The sequence below is a fragment of the Crinia signifera genome, chromosome 5 (assembly GCF_055691185.1).
Source record: "Crinia signifera chromosome 5, ASM5569118v1, whole genome shotgun sequence".
Lineage (NCBI taxonomy): Eukaryota > Metazoa > Chordata > Amphibia > Anura > Myobatrachidae > Crinia > Crinia signifera.
The window spans coordinates 7,920,058-7,943,040 of record NC_139221.1 but is presented as its reverse complement, the minus strand read 5'-3'; the positions used below and the strand labels follow the sequence as shown (position 1 = coordinate 7,943,040).

Below are 22,983 nucleotides of genomic sequence, written 5' to 3'. Positions count from 1 at the left end.
TATAACAGGGGTCTCTCTGTATAGCACACATATACCAGGGGGTCTCTCTGTATAGCACACATAGATCAGGGGTCTCTCTGTATAGCACACATATAACATGGGTCTCTCTGTATAGCACACATATAACAGGGGTCTCTCTGTATAGCACACATATAACAGGGGTCTCTCTGTATAGCACACATATACCAGGGGGTCTCTCTGTATAGCACACATAGATCAGGGGTCTCTCTGTATAACACACATATAACAGGGGTCTCTCTGTATTGCACACATATAACAGGGGTTTCTCTGTATAGCACACATATACCAGGGGGTCTCTCTGTATAGCACACATAGATCAGGGGTCTCTCTGTATAGCACACATATAACATGGGTCTCTCTGTATAGCACACATATAACAGGGGTCTCTCTGTATAGCACACATATAACAGGGGTCTCTCTGTATAGCACACATAGATCAGGGTCTCTCTGTATAGCACACATAGATCAGGGGTCTCTCTGTATAGCACACGTATAACAGGGGTTTCTCTGTATAGCACACATATAACAGGGGTCTCTCTGTATAGCACACATATAACAGGGGTATCTCTGTATAGCACACATATAACAGGGGTCTCTCTGTATAGCACACATAGATCAGGGGTCTCTCTGTATAGCACACATAGATCAGGGGTCTCTCTGTATAGCACACATAGATCAGGGGTCTCTCTGCACACATATAGCAGGGGTCTCTCTGTATAGCACACATATAACAGGGGTCTCTCTGTATAGCACACATATAACAGGGGTCTCTCTGTATAGCACACATAGATCAGGGGTCTCTCTGTATAGCACACATATAACGGGGTCTCTCTGTATAGCACACATATAACAGGGGTCTCTCTGTATAGCACACATAGATCAGGGGTCTCTCTGTATAGCACACATAGATCAGGGGTCTCTGTATAGCACACATAGATCAGGGGTCTCTCTGTATAGCACACATAGATCAGGGGTCTCTGTATAGCACACATATAACAGGGGTCTCTCTGTATAGCACGCATATAACAGGGGTCTCTCTGTATAGCACGCATAGATCAGGGGTCTCTCTGTATAGCACACATATAACAGGGGTCTCTCTGTATAGCACACAAATACCAGGGGGTCTCTCTGTATAGCACACATATACCAGGGGGTCTCTCTGTATAGCACACATATACCAGCGGGTCTCTTTGTATAGCACACATATACCAGGGGTCTCTCTGTATTGCACACATATAACAGGGGTCTCTCTGTACAGCACACATAGATCAGGGGTTTCTCTGTACAGCACACATATAACAGGGGTCTCTCTGTACAGCACACATATAACAGGGGTCTCTCTGTACAGCACACATATAACAGGGGTCTCTCTGTACTGCACACATAGATCAGGGGTCTCTCTGTATTGCACACATAGATCAGGGTTCTCTGTATAGCACACATATAACAGGGGTCTCTCTGTATTGCACACATATAACAGGGGTTTCTCTGTATAGCACACATATACCAGGGGGTCTCTCTGTATAGCACACATAGAACAGGGGTCTCTCTGTATAGCACACATAGATCAGGGGTCTCTCTGTATAGCACACATATAACATGGGTCTCTCTGTATAGCACACATATAACAGGGGTCTCTCTGTATAGCACACATATAACAGGGGTCTCTCTGTATAGCACACATATAACAGGGGTCTCTCTGTATAACACACATATAACAGGGGTCTCTCTGTATAGCACACATAGATCAGGGGTCTCTCTGTATAGCACACATAGATCAGGGGTCTCTCTGCACACATAAAGCAGGGGTCTCTCTGTATAGCACACATATAACAGGGGTCTCTCTGTATAGCACACATATAACAGGGGTATCTCTGTATAGCACACATAGATCAGGGGTCTCTCTGTATAGCACACATATAACCGGGTCTCTCTGTATAGCACACATATAACAGGGGTCTCTCTGTATAGCACACATAGATCAGGGGTCTCTCTGTATAGCACACATATACCAGGGGGTCTCTCTGTATAGCACACATATACCAGGGGGTCTCTCTGTATAGCACACATAGATCAGGAGTCTCTGTATAGCACACATATAACAGGGGTCTCTCTGTATAGCACGCATATAACAGGGGTCTCTCTGTATAGCACGCATATATCAGGGGTCTCTCTGTATAGCACACATATACCAGGGGGTCTCTCTGTATAGCACACATAGATCAGGGGTCTCTGTATAGCACACATATAACAGGGGTCTCTCTGTATAGCACACATATAACGGGGTCTCTCTGTATAACACACATATAACAGGGGTCTCTCTGTATAGCACACAAATACCAGGGGGTCTTTCTGTATAGCACACATATACCAGGGGGTCTCTCTGTATAGCACACATATACCAGGGGGTCTCTTTGTATAGCACACATATACCAGGGGTCTCTCTGTATTGCACACATATAACAGGGGTCTCTCTGTACAGCACACATATACCAGGGGGTCTCTTTGTATAGCACACATATACCAGGGGTCTCTCTGTATAGCACGCATATAACAGGGGTCTCTCTGTATAGCACGCATAGATCAGGGGTCTCTCTGTATAGCACACATATAACAGGGGTCTCTCTGTATAGCACACAAATACCAGGGGGTCTCTCTGTATAGCACACATATACCAGGGGGTCTCTCTGTATAGCACACATATACCAGGGGGTCTCTTTGTATAGCACACATATACCAGGGGTCTCTCTGTATTGCACACATATAACAGGGGTCTCTCTGTACAGCACACATAGATCAGGGGTTTCTCTGTACAGCACACATATAACAGGGGTCTCTCTGTACAGCACACATATAACAGGGGTCTCTCTGTACAGCACACATAGATCAGGGGTTTCTCTGTATAGCACACATATACCAGGGGGTCTCTCTGTATAGTACACATATAACAGGGGTGTCTCTGTATTGCACACATAGATCAGGGGTCTCTCTGTATAGCACACATAGATCAGGGGTCTCTGTATAGCACACATAACAGGGGTCTCTCTGTATTGCACACATATAACAAGGGTTTCTCTGTATAGCACACATATACCAGGGGGTCTCTCTGTATAGCACACATAGAACAGGGGTCTCTCTGTATAGCACACATAGATCAGGGGTCTCTCTGTATAGCACACATATAACATGGGTCTCTCTGTATAGCACACAAATAACAGGGGTCTCTCTGTATAGCACACATATAACAGGGGTCTCTCTGTATAGCACACATATAACAGGGGTCTCTCTGTATAGCACACATAGATCAGGGTCTCTCTGTATAGCACACATAGATCAGGGGTCTCTCTGTATAGCACACATATAACAGGGGTTTCTCTGTATAGCACACATATAACAGGGGTCTCTCTGTATAGCACACATATAACAGGGGTCTCTCTGTATAGCACACATAGATCAGGGGTTTCTCTGTATAGCACACATAGATCAGGGGTCTCTCTGCACACATATAGCAGGGGTCTCTCTGTATAGCACACATATAACAGGGGTCTCTCTGTATAGCACACATATAACAGGGGTATCTCTGTATAGCACACATAGATCAGGGGTCTCTCTGTATAGCACACATATAACGGGGTCTCTCTGTATAGCACACATATAACAGGGGTCTCTCTGTATAGCACACATAGATCAGGGGTCTCTCTGTATAGCACACATATACCAGGGGGTCTCTCTGTATAGCACACATATACCAGGGGGTCTCTCTGTATAGCACACATAGATCAGGAGTCTCTGTATAGCACACATATAACAGGGGTCTCTCTGTATAGCACGCATATAACAGGGGTCTCTCTGTATAGCACGCATATATCAGGGGTCTCTCTGTATAGCACACATATACCAGGGGGTCTCTCTGTATAGCACACATAGATCAGGGGTCTCTGTATAGCACACATATAACAGGGGTCTCTCTGTATAGCACACATATAACAGGGGTCTCTCTGTATAGCACACATATAACGGGGTCTCTCTGTATAACACACATATAACAGGGGTCTCTCTGTATAGCACACAAATACCAGGGGGTCTCTCTGTATAGCACACATATACCAGGGGGTCTCTCTGTATAGCACACATATACCAGGGGGTCTCTTTGTATAGCACACATATACCAGGGGTCTCTCTGTATTGCACACATATAACAGGGGTCTCTCTGTACAGCACACATAGATCAGGGGTTTCTCTGTATAGCACACATATACCAGGGGGTCTCTCTGTATAATACACATATAACAGGGGTCTCTCTGTATAGCACACATAGATCAGGGGTCTCTCTGTATAGCACACATAGATCAGGGGTCTCTGTATAGCACACAAATACCAGGGGGTCTCTCTGTATAGCACACATATACCAGGGGTCTCTCTGTATAGCACACATATACCAGGGGTCTCTCTGTATTGCACATATATACCAGGGGGTCTCTCTGTATAACACACATATACCAGGGGGTCTCTCTGTATAGCACACATTGATCAGGGGTATCTCTGTATAGTACACATGGATCAGGGGTCTCTCTGTATAGCACACATATACCAGGGGGTCTCTCTGTATAGCACACATATACCAGGGGGTCTCTCTGTATAGAACACATATACCAGGGGGTCTCTCTGTATAGCACACATATACCAGGGGGTCTCTCTGTATAGTACACATATAACAGGGGTCTCTCTGTACAGCACACATATAACAGGGGTCTCTCTGTACAGCACACATAGATCAGGGGTTTCTCTGTACAGCACACATATACCAGGGGGTCTCTCTGTATAGAACACATATACCAGGGGGTCTCTCTGTATAGTACACATATAACAGGGGTCTTTCTGTATTGCACACATATTTATTTATTTATTTATTTATTAACAGTTTCTTATATAGCGCAGCATATTCCGTTGCGCTTTACAATAGCAGACAGTGAAACAAAACAGGGTATTTACAGACAGTCAAAATGTAGGAGGGCCCTGCTCGCAAGCTTACAATCTATAGGAAAATAGGCATTGATACATAAGGATAGATACTGTATTCTTTATTGCATCGATTCCACCAGAACGCAAGGTTCTATGACTGGTTCTGGAATTTGATAAGCTTGCCTGAAGAGATGAGTTTTTAGGGAACGCTTATAGGTTTGGAGACTGGAGGAGTGTCTTATTGTGCTTGGGAGGGCATTCCACAGAGTGGGTGCAGCCCGTAGAAAGTCCTGCAGTCGGGAATGGGAGCGAGTAATGAGTGTGGATGAGAGACGCAGATCTTGGGAGGAGCGTAGAGGTCGTGTTGGATGATATTTTGAGATAAGAGAAGATATGTATGTTGGTGTAGTTTGGTTTATGGCTTTGTGTGTAAGTAAACAGAGAGACCCCCTGTATACAGAGAGACCCTCTGGTATATAACAGGGGTCTCTTTGTATAGCACACATAGAACAGGGGTCTCTTTGTATAGCACACATAGAACAGGGGTCTCTCTGTATTGCACACATAGATCAGGGGTCTCTCTGTATAGCACACATAGATCAGGGGTCTCTGTATAGCACACATATAACAGGGGTCTTTCTGTATTGCACACATATAACAGGGGTCTCTCTGTATAGTACACATATACCAGGGGTCTCTCTGTATTGCACACATATACCAGGGGGTCTCTCTGTATAACACACATATACCAGGGGGTCTCTCTGTATAGCACACATGGATCAGGGGTATCTCTGTATAGCACACATATAACAGGGGTCTCTTTGTATAGCACACATATAACAGGGGTCTCTTTGTATAGCACACATATAACAGGGGTCTCTCTGTATAGTACACATATACCAGGGGGTCTATCTGTATTGCACACATAGATCAGGGGTCTCTCTGTATAGCACACATAGATCAGGGGTCTCTCTGTATAGCACACATATAACAGGGGTCTCTCTTGTGATAACCACAGGTGGTGTATAATGGTGTGCTTCCTCTTACGGTGTTGTTGCTCGGATGGTACTGCTTCTTTTGTGTCGTAGAGGATTGGAGGCAGGAGACTCAGAGTGGTTCAAAAGGGGTTAACACTTTATTTGCACAGTATCGGGCAACCTGCGCTTTCAAGAACAATAAGTAATATATTATGACAGTCAAATAATTTGCCACCTGGCTGGCTAACCTGGCCTTAGCTAACAAATTTAAACGACTAATAGTATAAATCACTTTCTCCTCTATATCTTATGAGACTGCCTATGCTTCACCTTCAACGTCATATAACTTTAGCATCACATCGGCACAAAACAACACAGATAATTACTAGTGCATAGATAAAGATAAACAGAATTATTATTGCATAGATAAAGATACACCAAATTATTATTGCGCAATAATACATATTTTATAGTGCACTGGTTGTACCTGGGTGATATCACCGTTAGTCCTTATGGAATCCCTGGGAGAGGAAAGTTCAATCACCCCTTAAAAGTCTAGAGTCTATTGCAGAGATCCCAAAGCGTCAGTTCCTGTTTTGGACTATAAACTTGTACTGAATATTTGTAATCCACAGGGGTCTGTTCAAACGGGATAACAACTGACACTTTCTGCAGCAGTCCCCTTCCTGTCAGCATCCAATAGAGCCCAGTCCTTGGGGCATAAACTAGCAGTCAATTTGGTTATAGGACGGTAATCTCCACTAATTCTTCTATAAGGACTGAAGGGCTGTTATCCGGTAATAAGCGTATCAATGTCCTGCAGGTGCTCCCCGAACAACTCCAGCCAACCCAGTCAGTCTCTTCATCCCTGTATTGTCAGAGAGGTATGGCAGGGGCGACATGACTCAAAATGGAGGCCCCTCCTTAACAGCCCAAGGTTTCTGTGACTGGGGATATGCAAGTCCTTGGGGATGCAAGGGTCTCTGCGGGGACTAGGCTGATCCTTTATGTAATCCTTTTCTACAGTAGGTGGGTGGTCCTCTAGCAGGGTAAGGTGCGCTGGGTGCCCCTTTGGGTTCAATTACTCACATTTTGTGGGGGCCACAACTCTGCCGGTCTCTGCTGCGGGCGCCTGCTGTCACTCTCTCCACAGCATGCCTTGCGTCCCTATTGCTGTTGCCGCGGCTCAGGCACTGGTCTGGGAGCGCGGCTCCCCTCGCTCTTCTCCTGTCAATCACCGCCAGCAGCGGCTCCCTCTCTCTGCGTGCGGCTGCTTCAGGTGCCGGCTGTCTCTCTTTCTTCCCGCTCCAGATGTCCCGCCCCTCTCGGCGCCTCTCTCCTTCTAGCCTGCGGTGCTGGGTTGCGCTGTATCTGGGCACCTTGTGATGCGCCAGCGTCACTCCATCTCGGCGTCCCCGTCTGCGGCCGATCATCCAGCTCTCCCTTGCCTTCAGGTACCGCCAGCCACACACTCCCTGCTTCTCCTCACTTTTCACTCCGCGCGCTCTTTTCCTTAACCCCCCGCCTCCTGGCCTTTAACCCCTCCTTCCCCTCTCTTACACAACTTTATTGAACATAGACAAAGTCCATAGCACAAGTGGACGGGGTAGTCCATTTGCTGTCCAAGCATGGGCTTTAGGGACCTATGCCCCCTGTTTTAGTCCTTTAGGTGGCACTTATATATGTGTATATCACATTCTTCCCTTCTGAAATTTTGCATGTCCTCATGAAACTTTACATATCTTTCATAACTTTACATTTTACATCAAACATTACAATTATTCTCTAATTTAGAGGGGGTTGACCCCTCTGATACTCTGGACAGGTATGCCGGACGTCTGTTCCTGTCACACGTAGCCGCGACGGAGCGCGGCGGGTACAGTACTCACCCGTCCGCGCCCGCCGCCGGCTAGCGTGTGCAGGCTCCGGTCTGCGGTGTGCGGGTAGCGGCAGCTCTGGGTAGGGATGGCAGCAGTAGTGGTGCCGGGAGGCCGGCGTCGCCATCTTGGTTGAGGGCAGGAGACAGATTGGCCCAGAGTGGAGGTTCCCTCCTCATCCTGTGCTGACAGCCAATGGCAGCCGCCCCCTGGGGATATAGGGGATCTGCCTAGGCTGTTCAGTGTCAGTGCAATGAGTCTTTGGAGTCATTCACAACTCCTAGCTGATTCCTGGATCCTGGCTCTTTCTCTCCTGACTCTGGTGCCTTGCTCCCTGCATCTTGCTACAAGGAAGTTTTCTCCTGACACCAATGCTGCAAGTCCTACCTAGTGCTTGTTCCTGCTTGTGTCCCAGAATTACCCTGCACAGCTTTCCGCTGTCCTCCTTCATACAACTCATTCATTCCATCATCTTTCAGTCATCCGGATCCATTTCTTCTGTCATCAAATCAACCTCCTTCCGGATCCTCATCTATGTACTCTGGCTCACCAAGTATACGTTTCCAGATTTCCCTGCCCGTTATTAGTATTGTGCTGGACTCTATTTAATTTATTCCAACTGTCACTTAAAGAAGTATTTGAGTGAAGTTTATCATTTATGAAATCAGTTATTAAACCTGCACGTTTCAATCCTACTCCTCCTGGTCCGTCTCCGGTTCCTGTGCACCGCACGACTCCATCCAGCCCTTTAGCCGTGACAGTTTGCACTGACCCGATGGAATCGGGTGAAGCACAGGCCTCCATGACGGATGTTCTTCAAGGCATCATGGCTCGATTGGAACAAGTAGAGACTACCCAGCGTCAAGTGGCTCAATTTCTCCAGACCTTGTCATCACCTCAGGTGGCTCCCTCAGTTTCAGCAGCACCAACCTCCGGAGCTTCGGCCTCTGCTGCTCCCCCTGGGCCAGCTGCTCCTCACCATCTACACCTGTCAACCCCCAGTAAATATGACGGGTCCCCGAGGGGGTGTCGAGGATTCCTGAATCAATGTGACGTCCATTTTACCCTCCAGCCTTCCAATTTCCCCTCTCCCAAGACTCGGGTGGCTTACATCGTGTCCCTACTGGCGGGTCCAGCCCTGGAGTGGGTGTCCCCCCTTTGGGAGCGTGCGGATCCCATCCTCAATAACTATGAAGAGTTTGTGGCCTCCTTCCGTCGCATCTTCGACGAGCCTGGCAGAGTGTCCTCCGCAGCCACAGAGATCCTAAGGATTCGTCAGGGCAGTCGCCCAGTGGGACAATATGTCGTACAATTTCAAACCCTGGCTTCCGAACTCAGATGGAACGAAGAGGCTCTCGTTTCTGCCTTCTGGAACGGCCTAGCCGGGCGCATCAAGGACGAGTTAGCAACTCGCGATTCCCCTTCCACCCTGGCTGAACTCATTTCATTATGTAACAAAGTCGATCTGCGACTCCAAGAACGCCAACTTGAGAGGAATCGCTCTGATCGCCTTCGCCCTCGATTTCCTTCCAATGTCGCACCAGCCTCCAAACCAACCCCGCCTCCTGCGGTGTCAACAGATGAGCCCATGCAAATCAACCGCTCCCGTCTCTCTCTCGAAGAGAAGTCCCGAAGACGGCGAGAGAATCTATGCATGTACTGTGGCTCCTCAGCTCACTTATTGGCTTCCTGCCCGCTGCGGCCGGGAAACGACCGCTCCTAATCTCCCCGAGGGAGGTCCGATTAGGAGTCTTGCTTCCATCTCCCTCTTCTTCTGATTCCACCATTCCGGTTACCCTTGTGTGTCCCCAAGGGAGAAAAAGAGTTCAGGCCCTATTGGACTCTGGAGCAGCGGGAAACTTCCTTTCTTCTTCTTTTGTCACCCAACATGCCCTGCCTGTGCAACCCCTGGATCACTCGCTGGTCCTCACTGCAGTGGATGGGAGTCGAATTCGTAGTGGACAAATCACCCATCAGACCACCCCGGTGACACTGCTCATAGGAGCTCTACATCAAGAGACCCTCGAATTCTTCATTCTTCCACAGTCCTCACACCAAATGGTCCTGGGCCTTCCCTGGCTCTCCAAACATAACCCACACATCGATTGGACCAATATGGAGGTCAAGGCCTGGGGAACAGATTGCCAGTCTACTTGCATTCCTCAGATCCTTCCGGTCTACCAGACCCATCCACAACGTGAGGGTAACTATCCTTCATCCTCTTCAGCTCCACCCTTGTCGATACCCGCACCATATCGTTCATTTACAGATGTATTCAGTAAAGGTGGTGCCGACACCCTGCCTCCTCACCGTCCTTGGGACTGCCCGATAGAGCTGGTGGCCGGGAAATTCCCTCCTCGTGGCCGCATCTATCCCCTGTCGCTACCTGAGACTGAGGCCATGTCCTCGTACATTCAAGAGAACTTAAACAAAGGTTTCATTCGACCATCTACTTCTCCGGGTTTTTCTTTGTGAAAAAGAAGGATGGCGGTCTTCGGCCATGTATCGACTATAGGGGCCTGAACGACATCACCATTAAAAACCGCTATCCCTTACCCCTTATCGCAGAACTATTCGACAAGATCAGAGGGGCAGCAATCTTTACTAAATTGGACCTGCGAGGGGCCTACAATTTGATCCGGATCCGTCCAGGTGACGAGTGGAAGACGGCTTTTAACACGCGCGACGGCCACTATGAATACCTGGTGATGCCCTTCGGCCTTTGTAACGCCCCCGCCGTCTTCCAACAGTTTGTAAATGATATCTTTCGGGACTTGCTGTACCACTCCATCGTAGTCTATCTAGACGATATACTCATCTTCTCTCCAAATCTTCAACTTCACAGACAGACAGTGTCCGAAGTCCTACGACGTCTTCGCCAAAATCAACTGTTCTGCAAGTTGGAGAAGTGCGTTTTTGAGGTCACGTCCATTCCATTCTTGGGTCACATTCTCTCCGCCACTGGGATAGAAATGGACCCAGAGAAGGTGAGAGCCATCCAAGACTGGGCAGCCCCCACAACACTCAAAGGAATTCAGAGATTCCTAGGGTTCTCAAACTATTACCGGCGATTTATCCGGAACTTCTCTACTATCGCTGCTCCCCTCACTGCTCTCACTTGCAAGGGAGCTGATCCAAGCCGATGGTCGCCAGAAGCATCCTCTGCCTTCCAGCAGTTAAAGAGAGCATTCATAACGGCACCAATCCTCCTCCAACCAGACCTTGACAGGCCCTTCATTCTCGAGGTGGACGCATCCTCGGAAGGGATCGGGGCCATCTTGTCACAAAAAGGTGAGGATCAAGAATTACACCCTTGTTCCTTCCTCTCCAAAAAATTCCTCCCGGCAGAGAAGAATTACCCCATCGGGGAACAGGAGTTGCTTGCAGTCAAAACTGCGTTAGAGGAGTGGCGATACCTTCTGGAGGGGGCACGGCATAAGATCACCGTGTATTCAGACCACAAAAATCTGTCCTTTCTTAAACAGGCTCAGTGCCTTACTGCCCGCCAAGCCCGTTGGGCCATGTTTTTTGAACGCTTTGACTTCCAAATTAAATTCCGACCTGGAACCACGAATACTAAGGCAGACGCTCTATCCCGCTCCTTTGAGACGACCTCTGACCTAGAGACACCTCCTCGTCCAATCCTCGATCCGCTGGTCTTCGCCCAAGTAACCGTACAGCCATCTCCTCCTCCAGGTAAAACGTTCGTTCCCCCCGAACTCCGCAAGAAAATATTGTCATGGGCACATTCTTCCCGCTTCGCAGGGCACGCAGGAGCACAAAAGACCTTGATGTTCCTGTCACGTTCTTATTGGTGGCCAACCATCCGCCACGACGTAACCAACTTCGTCGCTTCTTGTGTAAGATGTGCTCAGCATAAGGTGCCCAGAACAACTCCCGCTGGTCCTCTCCGCCCTCTAACCATTCCCACAGAACCATGGACCCATCTGTCAATGGACTTCATTTGCGAACTACCTCCCTCAAAAGGTCATACCGCAATCTGGGTAGTGGTCGACCGATTCTCGAAAATGGTCCATTTTTTCCCACTAAAAGGTCTCCCCTCTGCTCCAGTACTGGCTCAGCTATTTATCTCAACCATTTTTAAACTTCACGGACTGCCCAAAGAGATTGTATCCGACCGCGGAGTACAGTTCGTTGCTAAGTTCTGGAGAGCTCTCTGTGCCGCGGTACAGGTCAAACTCAAGTTTTCCACTGCCTTTCATCCCCAGACCAATGGCCAGACAGAACGGGTGAATCAAGACTTGGAGGCCTTTATCCGACTGTTTGTCTCGTCGTCCCAAGATGACTGGGTGGATCTTCTCCCGTGGGCAGAATATATGCATAACAACTCCTATCACTCTTCCTCCGGAACCACCCCCTTCTTTACAGTATTCGGCAAACATCCACGATCTCCGGATTTCTCAGAATTATCCTCTTCCGAAGTTCCTGCAGCAACCACTTCATTACAACGCTTTGCTAAAATCTGGTCGGATGTCCACACCGCTCTTCTTAAATCTTCCGCCCGATACAAGAGGATGGCAGACAGGAAAAGAAGGGCAGCGCCCAGATTGAAAGTCGGAGACCGGGTATGGCTGTCTACCCGCCATATACGCCTCCGTCTGCCCTCTATGAAGCTGGCTCCCCGGTTCATTGGGCCATACCCTATCATCCAAGTCATTAATCCTGTCGCTTATAGACTTCAACTTCCTCCTTCCCTAAGGATTTCGAATTCCTTCCATGTGTCCCTCCTCAAGCCTTTAAGGTTGAACTCTTATCAAAAGAAGATTCCCAAACCGCCCAAGATTAACTCCGAAAGTGGGTCTGAATTCGAGGTAAGACGCATTATAGACTCTCGTTGCCGCAATTCTCGTACCCAGTATCTGGTGGAATGGGTTGGGTTTGGTCCCGAAGAGAACTCTTGGGTGGATTCCATTGATTTGCACGCTCCAAAACTGGTAAAGCAATTTCTCCAGAGAAATCCGCACAAGGCCCATAGGCGCCCTGGGGTCACCCTGAAAAGGGGGGGTACTGTCACACGTAGCCGCGACGGAGCGCGGCGGGTACAGTACTCACCCGTCCGCGCCCGCCGCCGGCTAGCGTGTGCAGGCTCCGGTCTGCGGTGTGCGGGTAGCGGCAGCTCTGGGTAGGGATGGCAGCAGTAGTGGTGCCGGGAGGCCGGCGTCGCCATCTTGGTTGAGGGCAGGAGACAGATTGGCCCAGAGTGGAGGTTCCCTCCTCATCCTGTGCTGACAGCCAATGGCAGCCATCCCCTGGGGATATAGGGGATCTGCCTAGGCTGTTCAGTGTCAGTGCAATGAGTCTTTGGAGTCATTCACAACTCCTAGCTGATTCCCGGATCCTGGCTCTTTCTCTCCTGACTCTGGTGCCTTGCTCCCTGCATCTTGCTACAAGGAAGTTTTCTCCTGACACCAATGCTGCAAGTCCTACCTAGTGCTTGTTCCTGCTTGTGTCCCAGAATTACCCTGCACAGCTTTCCGCTGTCCTCCTTCATACAACTCATTCATTCCATCATCTTTCAGTCATCCGGATCCATTTCTTCTGTCATCAAATCAACCTCCTTCCGGATCCTCATCTATGTACTCTGGCTCACCAAGTATACGTTTCCAGATTTCCCTGCCCGTTATTAGTATTGTGCTGGACTCTATTTAATTTATTCCAACTGTCACTTAAAGAAGTATTTGAGTGAAGTTTATCATTTATGAAATCAGTTATTAAACCTGCACGTTTCAATCCTACTCCTCCTGGTCCGTCTCCGGTTCCTGTGCACCGCACGACTCCATCCAGCCCTTTAGCCGTGACAGTTCCACACCATCTTCATGGAGGAATGGGCCACGTTCCTCGGCCTCTCCTTTTCTCTGCGGCAACCTCATACCGTGCTGTTGGAGTACTCCTACAAGGCGTTGGAAGCATGCTGGGTCTTGCAGAAGATGGTAGGTGACTTGTGGATTTGCATCTTCTTCTGTACTGTCTCTTACCCCATCTTCCAGACTCATTCTGCCCCGGCAAAGCTTGGGTTGGTTTCTATGTACCATTTTGAGAACTTGGTGGTCATCTCCATCTCTTCTTATCCCATACACCCCGTGTCTGTAGCCAGAAGGTGGGCAATCACGTAGGGCACAGATTCCCAGCAGGAATCTAACTCGTTACTCTGTTGGTCATTCAACTTCCAAACTCGGGCTCCTACTCGGAACGATGCAGCATTCGCGTCCTGGCCATAACTTGTCCCTTGTCGGTGGTGGGCTGTCTCCATCCTTTCTTCCATTACTTTCTCGGCCAGTTCAAGCCGATGCTCGTTCACCCCGTCAGTCTGTATAACTTCTGTCCCCTCAGGGAGGGTGTTAAGCTCCTAAATCGCTGCTCTGTTTCCCATACCCATATGTCGTCTGTGGACGAATGGCGGTGGACTTCTGCGCTGGATGGGTCTTTGCTGAGGGAACGCTTCTTCCCCTTCTCCTTTCCGTTCACTTGCTTGGTCCGTACTTACGCATTCCCCACACCCTTCTGCGGCATCCTCTACTTTTGGCCGGTAGAAACGTCTGCGAAACCGATGTCTGTTGGGAGCAAACTGGCTTCCGTTAACCGGTACACCGCCAGGGCCAGTCACGTTGGCGGCCTCAGCACCCTTCTCTCCTTCTACCACATCAAATTCAACTGTCTCGCCATCTCCAACACTGCGCAGCCACTTCCGGGGTTTGTTTCTCTTTATGGCCGTCTGATGGACAAAGACATCATCTTTTGTGTCATTCCTGTTGATGAAGCCATACCTCTTCCGGACATTAAACCACTTGACGGTTCCTTGTACCTGCGTAGCCAGCACTCTCTTCCCCGCCTGGCTTCTCCGGTCATAGATGGTGTATTGCATGATTCGTCTCACCGTCTGAGGTCGGTTAAACAGTTCTCGTGTCAGTGTCGAGATTAGTTCTTCAGGGCAATTTCTTAGGACGTTCATTCCAATTATTACGTGTGGCAGCCATTTGTCTTCGAAGGTCGTAATCAGACACCCTTGTTTGGGCAGTTGAGCATGTCCTATTTTGATCCCGGCCTCCCAATATCCACAGCATTCAATATCCTGCCCGTTGCTGGCTAACAGGTTCAGCCCCGCCGGCGGCGGTGCCAGGATTTCTTCTTTTTCCCAGTGCTTAGCAAATTCAACCTATTGAACAGTGGTGACCTGGGATCCAGTATCTAACAAGGCTGGTAAGGTGACTCCATTGATTTCAATCTCGATCACAGGACATTGCCCGACATACTGGTAGCCATTCTTGGGGAAAAGGACCTATTGCTGAAGGTTCTCCCGACGGTTGGTCCTGGACCTCGGGAGTTCTTCGTTTAAATGTTCGGGTTGTCTACAGTCTCTCTCAATGTGCCCGCTTTTCTGGCATCGCCTGCATATCGGCCTTCCCTGTTCGTCAAACCGATCCGATGGGAGGCGACGAGAGTTCCACGGAATATTCCTCCCGTCATTACTGTACTGGGGTTCTCTTTCCGTCCTCCACGATCTCTGTTGGGAAGGTGTTTCTTTCAGGGCTCTCAGTTCTCGGCAGAGGTCGGTCATCCCTTGGGTCAAGTCAGCGATCTGTTCTTTCATTTCTGCAATCGGGTCCTTAGCAGCGGTGACTTGGGATTGCTGCCAAACAGCTACTTCAGAATTCATAGCCACTTTCCCTTTTCTAGGCTTGTCCCCAAAAACCTTGACCGCCAGTTCCTTGAATTTGGCAAAGTCTATGGGTGCCTCCTGTCGGTGTAGCATCTTCAGTTGACCCTTCGTGTTTACATCGTATATCCCATCCAGGAACTGGTTCGTAAGTGTCTCATTCTCTGCTATGGCTTCGGTAGGGGTGCACTCCTTGATGGCTTGTAGTGCCTCTTGCAGTTCTACAGCGAGTTCTCGTAACGTCTCCTGCGGTTGTTGCTTCCGAGCGTAAAATTGTGTCTTCAGTTCTGATAGCGTCTTAGCGTCAAAGATCGTTGCCAATTTGTTCAATATCGCTGTCGCTGATTCTTTCTGAGTTGCTGGCCATGATTTTACTTCTCTCTTGGCGAACCCCTTCAACTGCGCCATTAGGATTTCGATCTGTTTTTCATTCAGCCCGTGTACGTTAAATAGGGTCTCCAGCTGGTCCCTGAAGTCGCGGAATCCGCTGGGTTCTGATGATCTGGTCTCTCCCGTATAGGTGGGGAGCCACGGTGCTCCGAAGTAGTATAGCATGTTAATCATTGCCGGTATCTGTGCAGTAGAGCCGCTTCCTCCGGATGCATCTCCTTGATCCGTGCCCCGTATGGCTTGCGGGTTTCCTTGAGCTTCCTCTTGCGACATCTTGACCGACGCTGGGTTGGGTTTTCTCCGCTTTTAGTGTATGTATCCTGTTCGTGACGCCAAATGTGATAACCACAGGTGGTGTATAATGGTGTGCTTCCTCTTACGGTGTTGTTGCTCGGATGGTACTGCTTCTTCTGTGTCGTAGAGGATTGGAGGCAGGAGACTCAGAGTGGTTCAGAAGGGGTTAACACTTTATTTGCACAGTATCGGGCAACCTGCGCTTTCAAGAACAATAAGTAATATATTATGACAGTCAAATAATTTGCCACCTGGCTGGCTAACCTGGCCTTAGCTAACAAATTTAAACGACTAATAGTATAAATCACTTTCTCCTCTATATCTTATGAGACTGCCTATGCTTCACCTTTAACGTCATATAACTTTAGCATCACATCGGCACAAAACAACACAGATAATTACTAGTGCATAGATAAAGATAAACAGAATTATTATTGCATAGATAAAGATACACCAAATTATTATTGCGCAATAATACATATTTTATAGTGCACTGGTTGTACCTGGGTGATATCACCATTAGTCCTTATGGAATCCCTGGGAGAGGAAAGTTCAATCACCCCTTAAAAGTCTAGAGTCTATTGCAGAGATCCCAAAGCGTCAGTTCCTGTTTTGGACTATAAACTTGTACTGAATATTTGTAATCCACAGGGGTCTGTTCAAACGGGATAACAACTGACACTTTCTGCAGCAGTCCCCTTCCTGTCAGCATCCAATAGAGCCCAGTCCTTGGGGCATAAACTAGCAGTCAATTTGGTTATAGGACGGTAATCTCCACTAATTCTTCTATAAGCACTGAAGGGCTGTTATCCGGTAATAAGCGTATCAATGTCCTGCAGGTGCTCCCCGAACAACTCCAGCCAACCCAGTCAGTCTCTACATCCCTGTATTGTCAGAGAGGTATGGCAGGGGCGACATAACTCAAAATGGAGGCCCCTCCTTAACAGCCCAAGGTTTCTGTGACTGGGGATATGCAAGTCCTTGGGGATGCAAGGGTCTCTGCGGGGACTAGGCTGATCCTTTATGTAATCCTTTTCTACAGTAGGTGGGTGGTCCTCTAGCAGGGTAAGGTGCGCTGGGTGCCCCTTTGGGTTCAATTACTCACATTTTGTGGGGGCCACAACTCTGCCGGTCTCTGCTGCAGGCGCCTGCTGTCACTCTCTCCACAGCATGCCTTGCGTCCCTATTGCTGTTGCCGCGGCTCAGGCACTGGTCTGGGAGCGCGGCTCCCCTCGCTCTTCTCCTGTCAATCACCGCCAGCAGCGGCTCCCTCTCTCTGCGTGCGGCTGCTTCAGGTGCCGGCTGTCTCTCTCTCTTCCCGCTCCAGATGTCCCGCCCCTCTCGGCGCCTCTCTCCTTCTAGCCTGCGGTGCTGGGTTGCGCTGTATCTGGGCACCTTGTGATGCGCCAGCGTCACTCCATCTCGGCGTCCCCGTCTGCGGCCGATCATCCAGCTCTCCCTTGCCTTCAGGTACCGCCAGCCACACACTCCCTGCTTCTCCTCACTTTTCACTCCGCGCGCTCTTTTCCTTAACCCCCCGCCTTCTGGCCTTTAACCCCTCCTTCCCCTCTCTTACACAACTTTATTGAACATAGACAAAGTCCATAGCACAAGTGGACGGGGTTGGCTTGGTTGCTTTCCAAGCGTGGGCTTTAGGGACCTATGCCCCCTGTTTTAGTCCTTTAGGTGGCACTTATATATGTGTATATCACACTCTGTATTGCACACATAGATCAGGGGTATCTCTGTATGGCACACATAGATCAGGGGTCTCTCTGTATAGCACACATAGATCAGGGGTCTCTGTATAGCACACATAACAGGGGTACACATATACCAGGGGGTCTCTCTGTATAGCACACATGGATCAGGGGTCTCTCTGTATAGCACACATATAACAGGGGTCTCTCTGTATAGCACACATATAACAGGGGTCTCTCTGTATAGCACACATATACCAGGGGGTCTCTCTGTATAGCACACATATACCAGGGGGTCTCTCTGTATAGCACACATATACCAGGGGTCTCTCTGTATTGCACACATAGAACAGGGGTCTCTCTGTATAGCACACATAGATCAGGGGTCTCTCTGTATAGCACACATAGATCAGGGGTCTCTCTGTATAGCACACATATACCAGGGGGTCTCTCTGCATAACACACATAGATCAGGGGTCTCTCTGCATAGCACACATATACCAGGGGGTCTCTCTGTATAGCACACATATACCAGGGGTCTCTCTGTATAGCACACATATAACAGGGGTCTCTCTGTATTGTAAACATAGATCAGGGGTCTCTCTGTATAGCACACATATAACAGGGGTCTCTCTGTATTGTACACATAGATAAGGGGTCTCTCTGTATAGCACACATAGATCATGGGTCTCTCTGTAATGTACACATAGATCAGGGGTCTCTCTGTATAGCACACATATAACAGGGGTCTCTCTGTATTGTACACATAGATCAGGGGTCTCTCTGTATAGCACACATATAACAGGGGTCTCTCTGTATTGTACACATAGATCAGGGGTCTCTCTGTATAGCACACATAGATCATGGCTCTCTGTATTGCACACATAAATCATGGGTCTCTCTGTATTGCACACATATAACAGGGGTCTCTCTGTATAGCACACATATAACAGGGGTCTCTCTGTATAGCACACATATAACAGGGGTCTCTCTGTATAGCACACATATAACAGGGGTCTCTCTGTATAGCACACATAGATCAGGGTTCTCTTTGTATAGCACACATATAACGGGGTCTCTCTGTATAGCACACATAGATCAGGGGTCTCTCTGTATAGCACACATATACCAGGGGTCTCTCTGTATAGCACACATATAACAGGGGCCTCTCTGTATTGTACACATAGATCAGGGGCCTCTCTGTATAGCACACATATAACGAGGGTCTCTCTGTATTGTACACATAGATCAGGGGCCTCTCTGTATAGCACACATAAATCAGGGGTCTCTCTGTATTGTACACATATAACGAGGGTCTCTCTGTATAGCACACATAGATCAGGGGCCTCTCTGAATAGCACACATATAACGAGGGTCTCTCTGTATTGTACACATAGATCAGGGGCCTCTCTGTATAGCACACATAAATCAGGGGTCTCTCTGTATTGTACACATATAACGAGGGTCTCTCTGTATAGCACACATAGATCAGGGGTATCTCTGTATAGCACACATATAACGGGGTCTCTCTGTATAGCACACATAGATCAGGGGTCTCTCTGTATAGCACACATATACCAGGGGTCTCTCTGTATAGCACACATATAACAGGGGCCTCTCTGTATTGTACACATAGATCAGGGGCCTCTCTGTATAGCACACATATAACGAGGGTCTCTCTGTATTGTACACATAGATCAGGGGCCTCTCTGTATAGCACACATAAATCAGGGGTCTCTCTGTATTGTACACATATAACGAGGGTCTCTCTGTATAGCACACATAGATCAGGGGCCTCTCTGTATAGCACACATATAACAAGGGTCTCTCTGTATTGTACACATAGATCAGGGGCCTCTCTGTATAGCACACATAAATCAGGGGTCTCTCTGTATTGTACACATATAACGAGGGTCTCTCTGTATAGCACACATAGATCAGGGGTCTCTCTGTATAGCACACATATAACGGGGTCTCTCTGTATAGCACACAGAGGAGAGGACAGGCAGCTCTATTATCTATCAGGCAGGAAGCAGCTGCAGCTCCCGTCCCGAGGGAACACAGATTATTCACCATCCGGGTATAATGAGTCACATCCCCGCCCCGTGAAATGGTGATTTGAATACAGGCTCCACCTCTGACATCGACCAATCAGCAGCGCGCCTCCCATCCCCCCTCAACCCGGTCCCCGCCTTATCCTGTGAAAAGCAGCAATTCCCGCCTCCTCGCCTCAGCCAACCAGGAGCGAGTACCCGTCGTTACGTCTCATCCCCACTATCTAGCTCCTCCTTCTGTTTCTACCAATCGTTTGCGAGTCCTTAGTCTGTCACTCCCCGCCCGCCGCTCCGTGACTCCTCCTCCGGTGACGCACCAATCGTCAGCAAGCTCCCTTTCCCCGCCCTGTTGGCAGTCCCGCCTCATCTGGCTCCACCTCCAGCAGGGCTGGTCCCTCCCCCGGTGATCGGCCAGTGTGTTCGGGCTGTAGTCGAGGTGACGGGAAGATGGAGCGGCCGTTGCTGTCCGATAGCCTGGCCAAGGTGAGCTCCGGAGCCGCCGCCGTGCTGTACCCGTGCCGCTATCCCTACCCGGCGCTGCTGTGAGCGCTCTCCCCCCTCCCCCTATGTGATGTGTATTGTCCTTACTGTGATAGAGGTTCCATCCTCCCGGTGTGATGTGTGTGGTCCCTCCCCCTGTATACGGTCCTTGTTGGCTGCTATATAGTTCTATGTGCTGCATGGGGACCCCCCTGCCTCCTCCTCCTCCCTGTGGGATGCATGGGGACCCCCCTGCCTCCTCCCTGTGGGATGCATGGGGACCCCCTCCCTCCTCCTCCCTGTGGGATGCATGGGGACCCCCTCCCTCCTCCTCCCTGTGGGATGCATGGGGACCCCCTCCCTCCTCCTCCCTGTGGGATGCATGGGGACCCCCTCCCTCCTCCTCCCTGTGGGATGCATGGGGACCTCCTCCTCCCTGTGGGATGCATGGGGACCTCCTCCTCCCTGTGGGATGCATGGGGACCTCCTCCTCCCTGTGGGATGCATGGGGACCTCCTCCTCCCTGTGGGATGCATGGGGACCTCCTCCTCCCTGTGGGATGCATGGGGACCTCCTCCTCCCTGTGGGATGCATGGGGACCTCCTCCTCCCTGTGTGATGCATGGGGACCTCCTCCTCCCTGTGGGATGCATGGGGACCTCCTCCTCCCTGTGTGATGCATGGGGACCTCCTCCTCCCTGTGTGATGCATGGGGTCCCCCCTGCCGCCTCCTCCTCCCTGTGTGATGCATGGGGTCCTCCCTCTGCCGCCGCCTCCCTGTGTGATGCATGGGGCCCCCCCTGCCTCCTCCTCCCTGTGTGATGCATGGGGACCCTTCTGCCTCCTCCTCCCTGTGTGTTGCATGGGGACCCCCCTGCCTCCTCCTCCCTGTGTGATGCATGGGAAACCCCCTGCCTCCTCCTCCCGGTGGGATGCGATGAGGGTCCCTCCTCCCGGTGGGATGCGCTGAGGGTCCCGCCTCCTCCTCCTCCCGGTGGGATGCGCTGAGGGTCCCGCCTCCTCCTCCTCCCGGTGGGATGCGCTGAGGGTCCCGCCTCCTCCTCCTCCCGGTGGGATGCGCTGAGGGTCCCGCCTCTCCTCCTCCCGGTGGGATGCGCTGAGGGTCCCGCCTCCTCCTCCTCCCGGTGGGATGCGATGAGGGTTCCACCTCCTCCCGGTGGGATGCGTTTCCTCCCGTGGGATTCATGGGGTCCTTCCCCCTGGTTGTGTATAGGGTTAGTGTTGGCTGTATATAGAGTCCTCCCTATGGGATCATGTCTGCTACATAGGGTCCTTCTATCTGATGTATGGGGACCTTCCTCCCCCTATTGTGATTTTACTGTATAATACATGGTCCTTCCTGCTCTGTGTGTGATGTATGATTCTCCATCGGTGCTATATAAGGACCCCCTTATTTATTATCAGTTTCTTAAAAAATTCTGTTGCGCTTTACTATTCAAGACAAAACAAACTGTATGATAACAGACAGACATAGAGGTAGGAGGGTCCTGCTCGCAGGCTTACACTATATAGGGAAATAGGAGTGTGATACATGAGGAGAAGTGCTACATATTGCAGTAATAAGATGTGACTGGGGAATAACAGACATAGAGGTAGGAGGGCCCTGCTCGCAGGCTTACACTATATAGGGAAATAGGAGTGTGATACATGAGGATAAGTGCTACATATTGCAGTAATAAGATGTGACTGGGGAATAACAGATATAGAGGTAGGAGGGCCCTGCTCGCAGGATTACACTATATAGGGAAATAGGAGTGTGACACATGAGGATAAGTGCTACATATTGCAGTAATAAGATGTGACTGGGGAATAACAGACATAGAGGTAGGAGGGCCCTGCTCGCATGATTACACTGTATAGGGAAATAGGAGTGTGATACATGAGGATAAGTGCTACATATTGCAGTAATAAGATGTGACTGGGGAATAACAGACATAGAGGTAGGAGGGTCCTGCTCGCAGGCTTACACTGTATAGGGAAATAGGAGTGTGATACATGAGGATAAGTGCTACATATTGCAGTAATAAGGTGTGACTGGGGAATAACAGACATAGATGTAGGCGGGTCCTGCTCGCATGATTACACTATATAGGGAAACTAGGTGATTCATCGCGCCCTACGGGCGCTCTTCACACCGTCGTAAGGGGCTGCGCCCCCTTAATTTGTGAACATTTGTATATGAGAAAGATGGTTAGAATTGTATGTAAGATGCCTGTATTACAACTTGAGTTATAGGTGAAATGTGTTAGAGAGCATATGATGTGGAAGGGGGTGTGTATTGTTTTGTTTAATTAAAAAGCGGTTGCAGAGTGAGATGTACATTGATAGTGTGGATGGTACAGTGACATTTGTGGGTGTGGGGGGCTGTGTGTGCGTGTTGTTTAGGTGTGTGTGTGCAATAGTATAGTAGGGTGTTTCTGAGTCAGCGGCTCCCCACTGGCGGAGGTCACAACACAGGAAAACAGGAGCAGGAAGCTGGGTAGTGATAGGGGTATGTGAGTATACGGGGGACTAAAAAGGGGCTTAGGGGTGA

At 49.5% G+C, this 22,983-nt stretch overlaps 2 protein-coding genes and 1 pseudogene across 3 annotated transcripts in view; 1 reads left to right on the top strand and 2 right to left on the bottom strand.

The window, feature by feature from the left end:
• The window catches only part of LOC146079912 (uncharacterized), a 77,333-nt gene extending 69,534 nt beyond the window's left edge, over positions 1-7,799 (bottom strand). For both annotated transcript variants that reach the window (XM_083186621.1, XM_083186620.1), the window contains exon 1: positions 6,448-7,799. The gene's annotated coding sequence lies outside the window, so the exon portion shown is untranslated. The remainder of the gene's footprint in view (positions 1-6,447) is intronic.
• A 6,405-nt stretch (positions 7,800-14,204) lies between these two features.
• Positions 14,205-14,812, bottom strand: LOC146079834 (Y-box-binding protein 2-A pseudogene; annotated as a pseudogene).
• Positions 14,813-20,237: 5,425 nt separating this feature from the next.
• The window catches only part of LOC146079911 (uncharacterized), a 26,087-nt gene continuing 23,341 nt past the window's right edge, over positions 20,238-22,983 (top strand). The window contains exon 1 of the mRNA XM_083186619.1: positions 20,238-20,433. Coding sequence (XP_083042745.1) covers positions 20,398-20,433 — 36 coding nt within the window. The 5' untranslated portion in view covers positions 20,238-20,397. The remainder of the gene's footprint in view (positions 20,434-22,983) is intronic.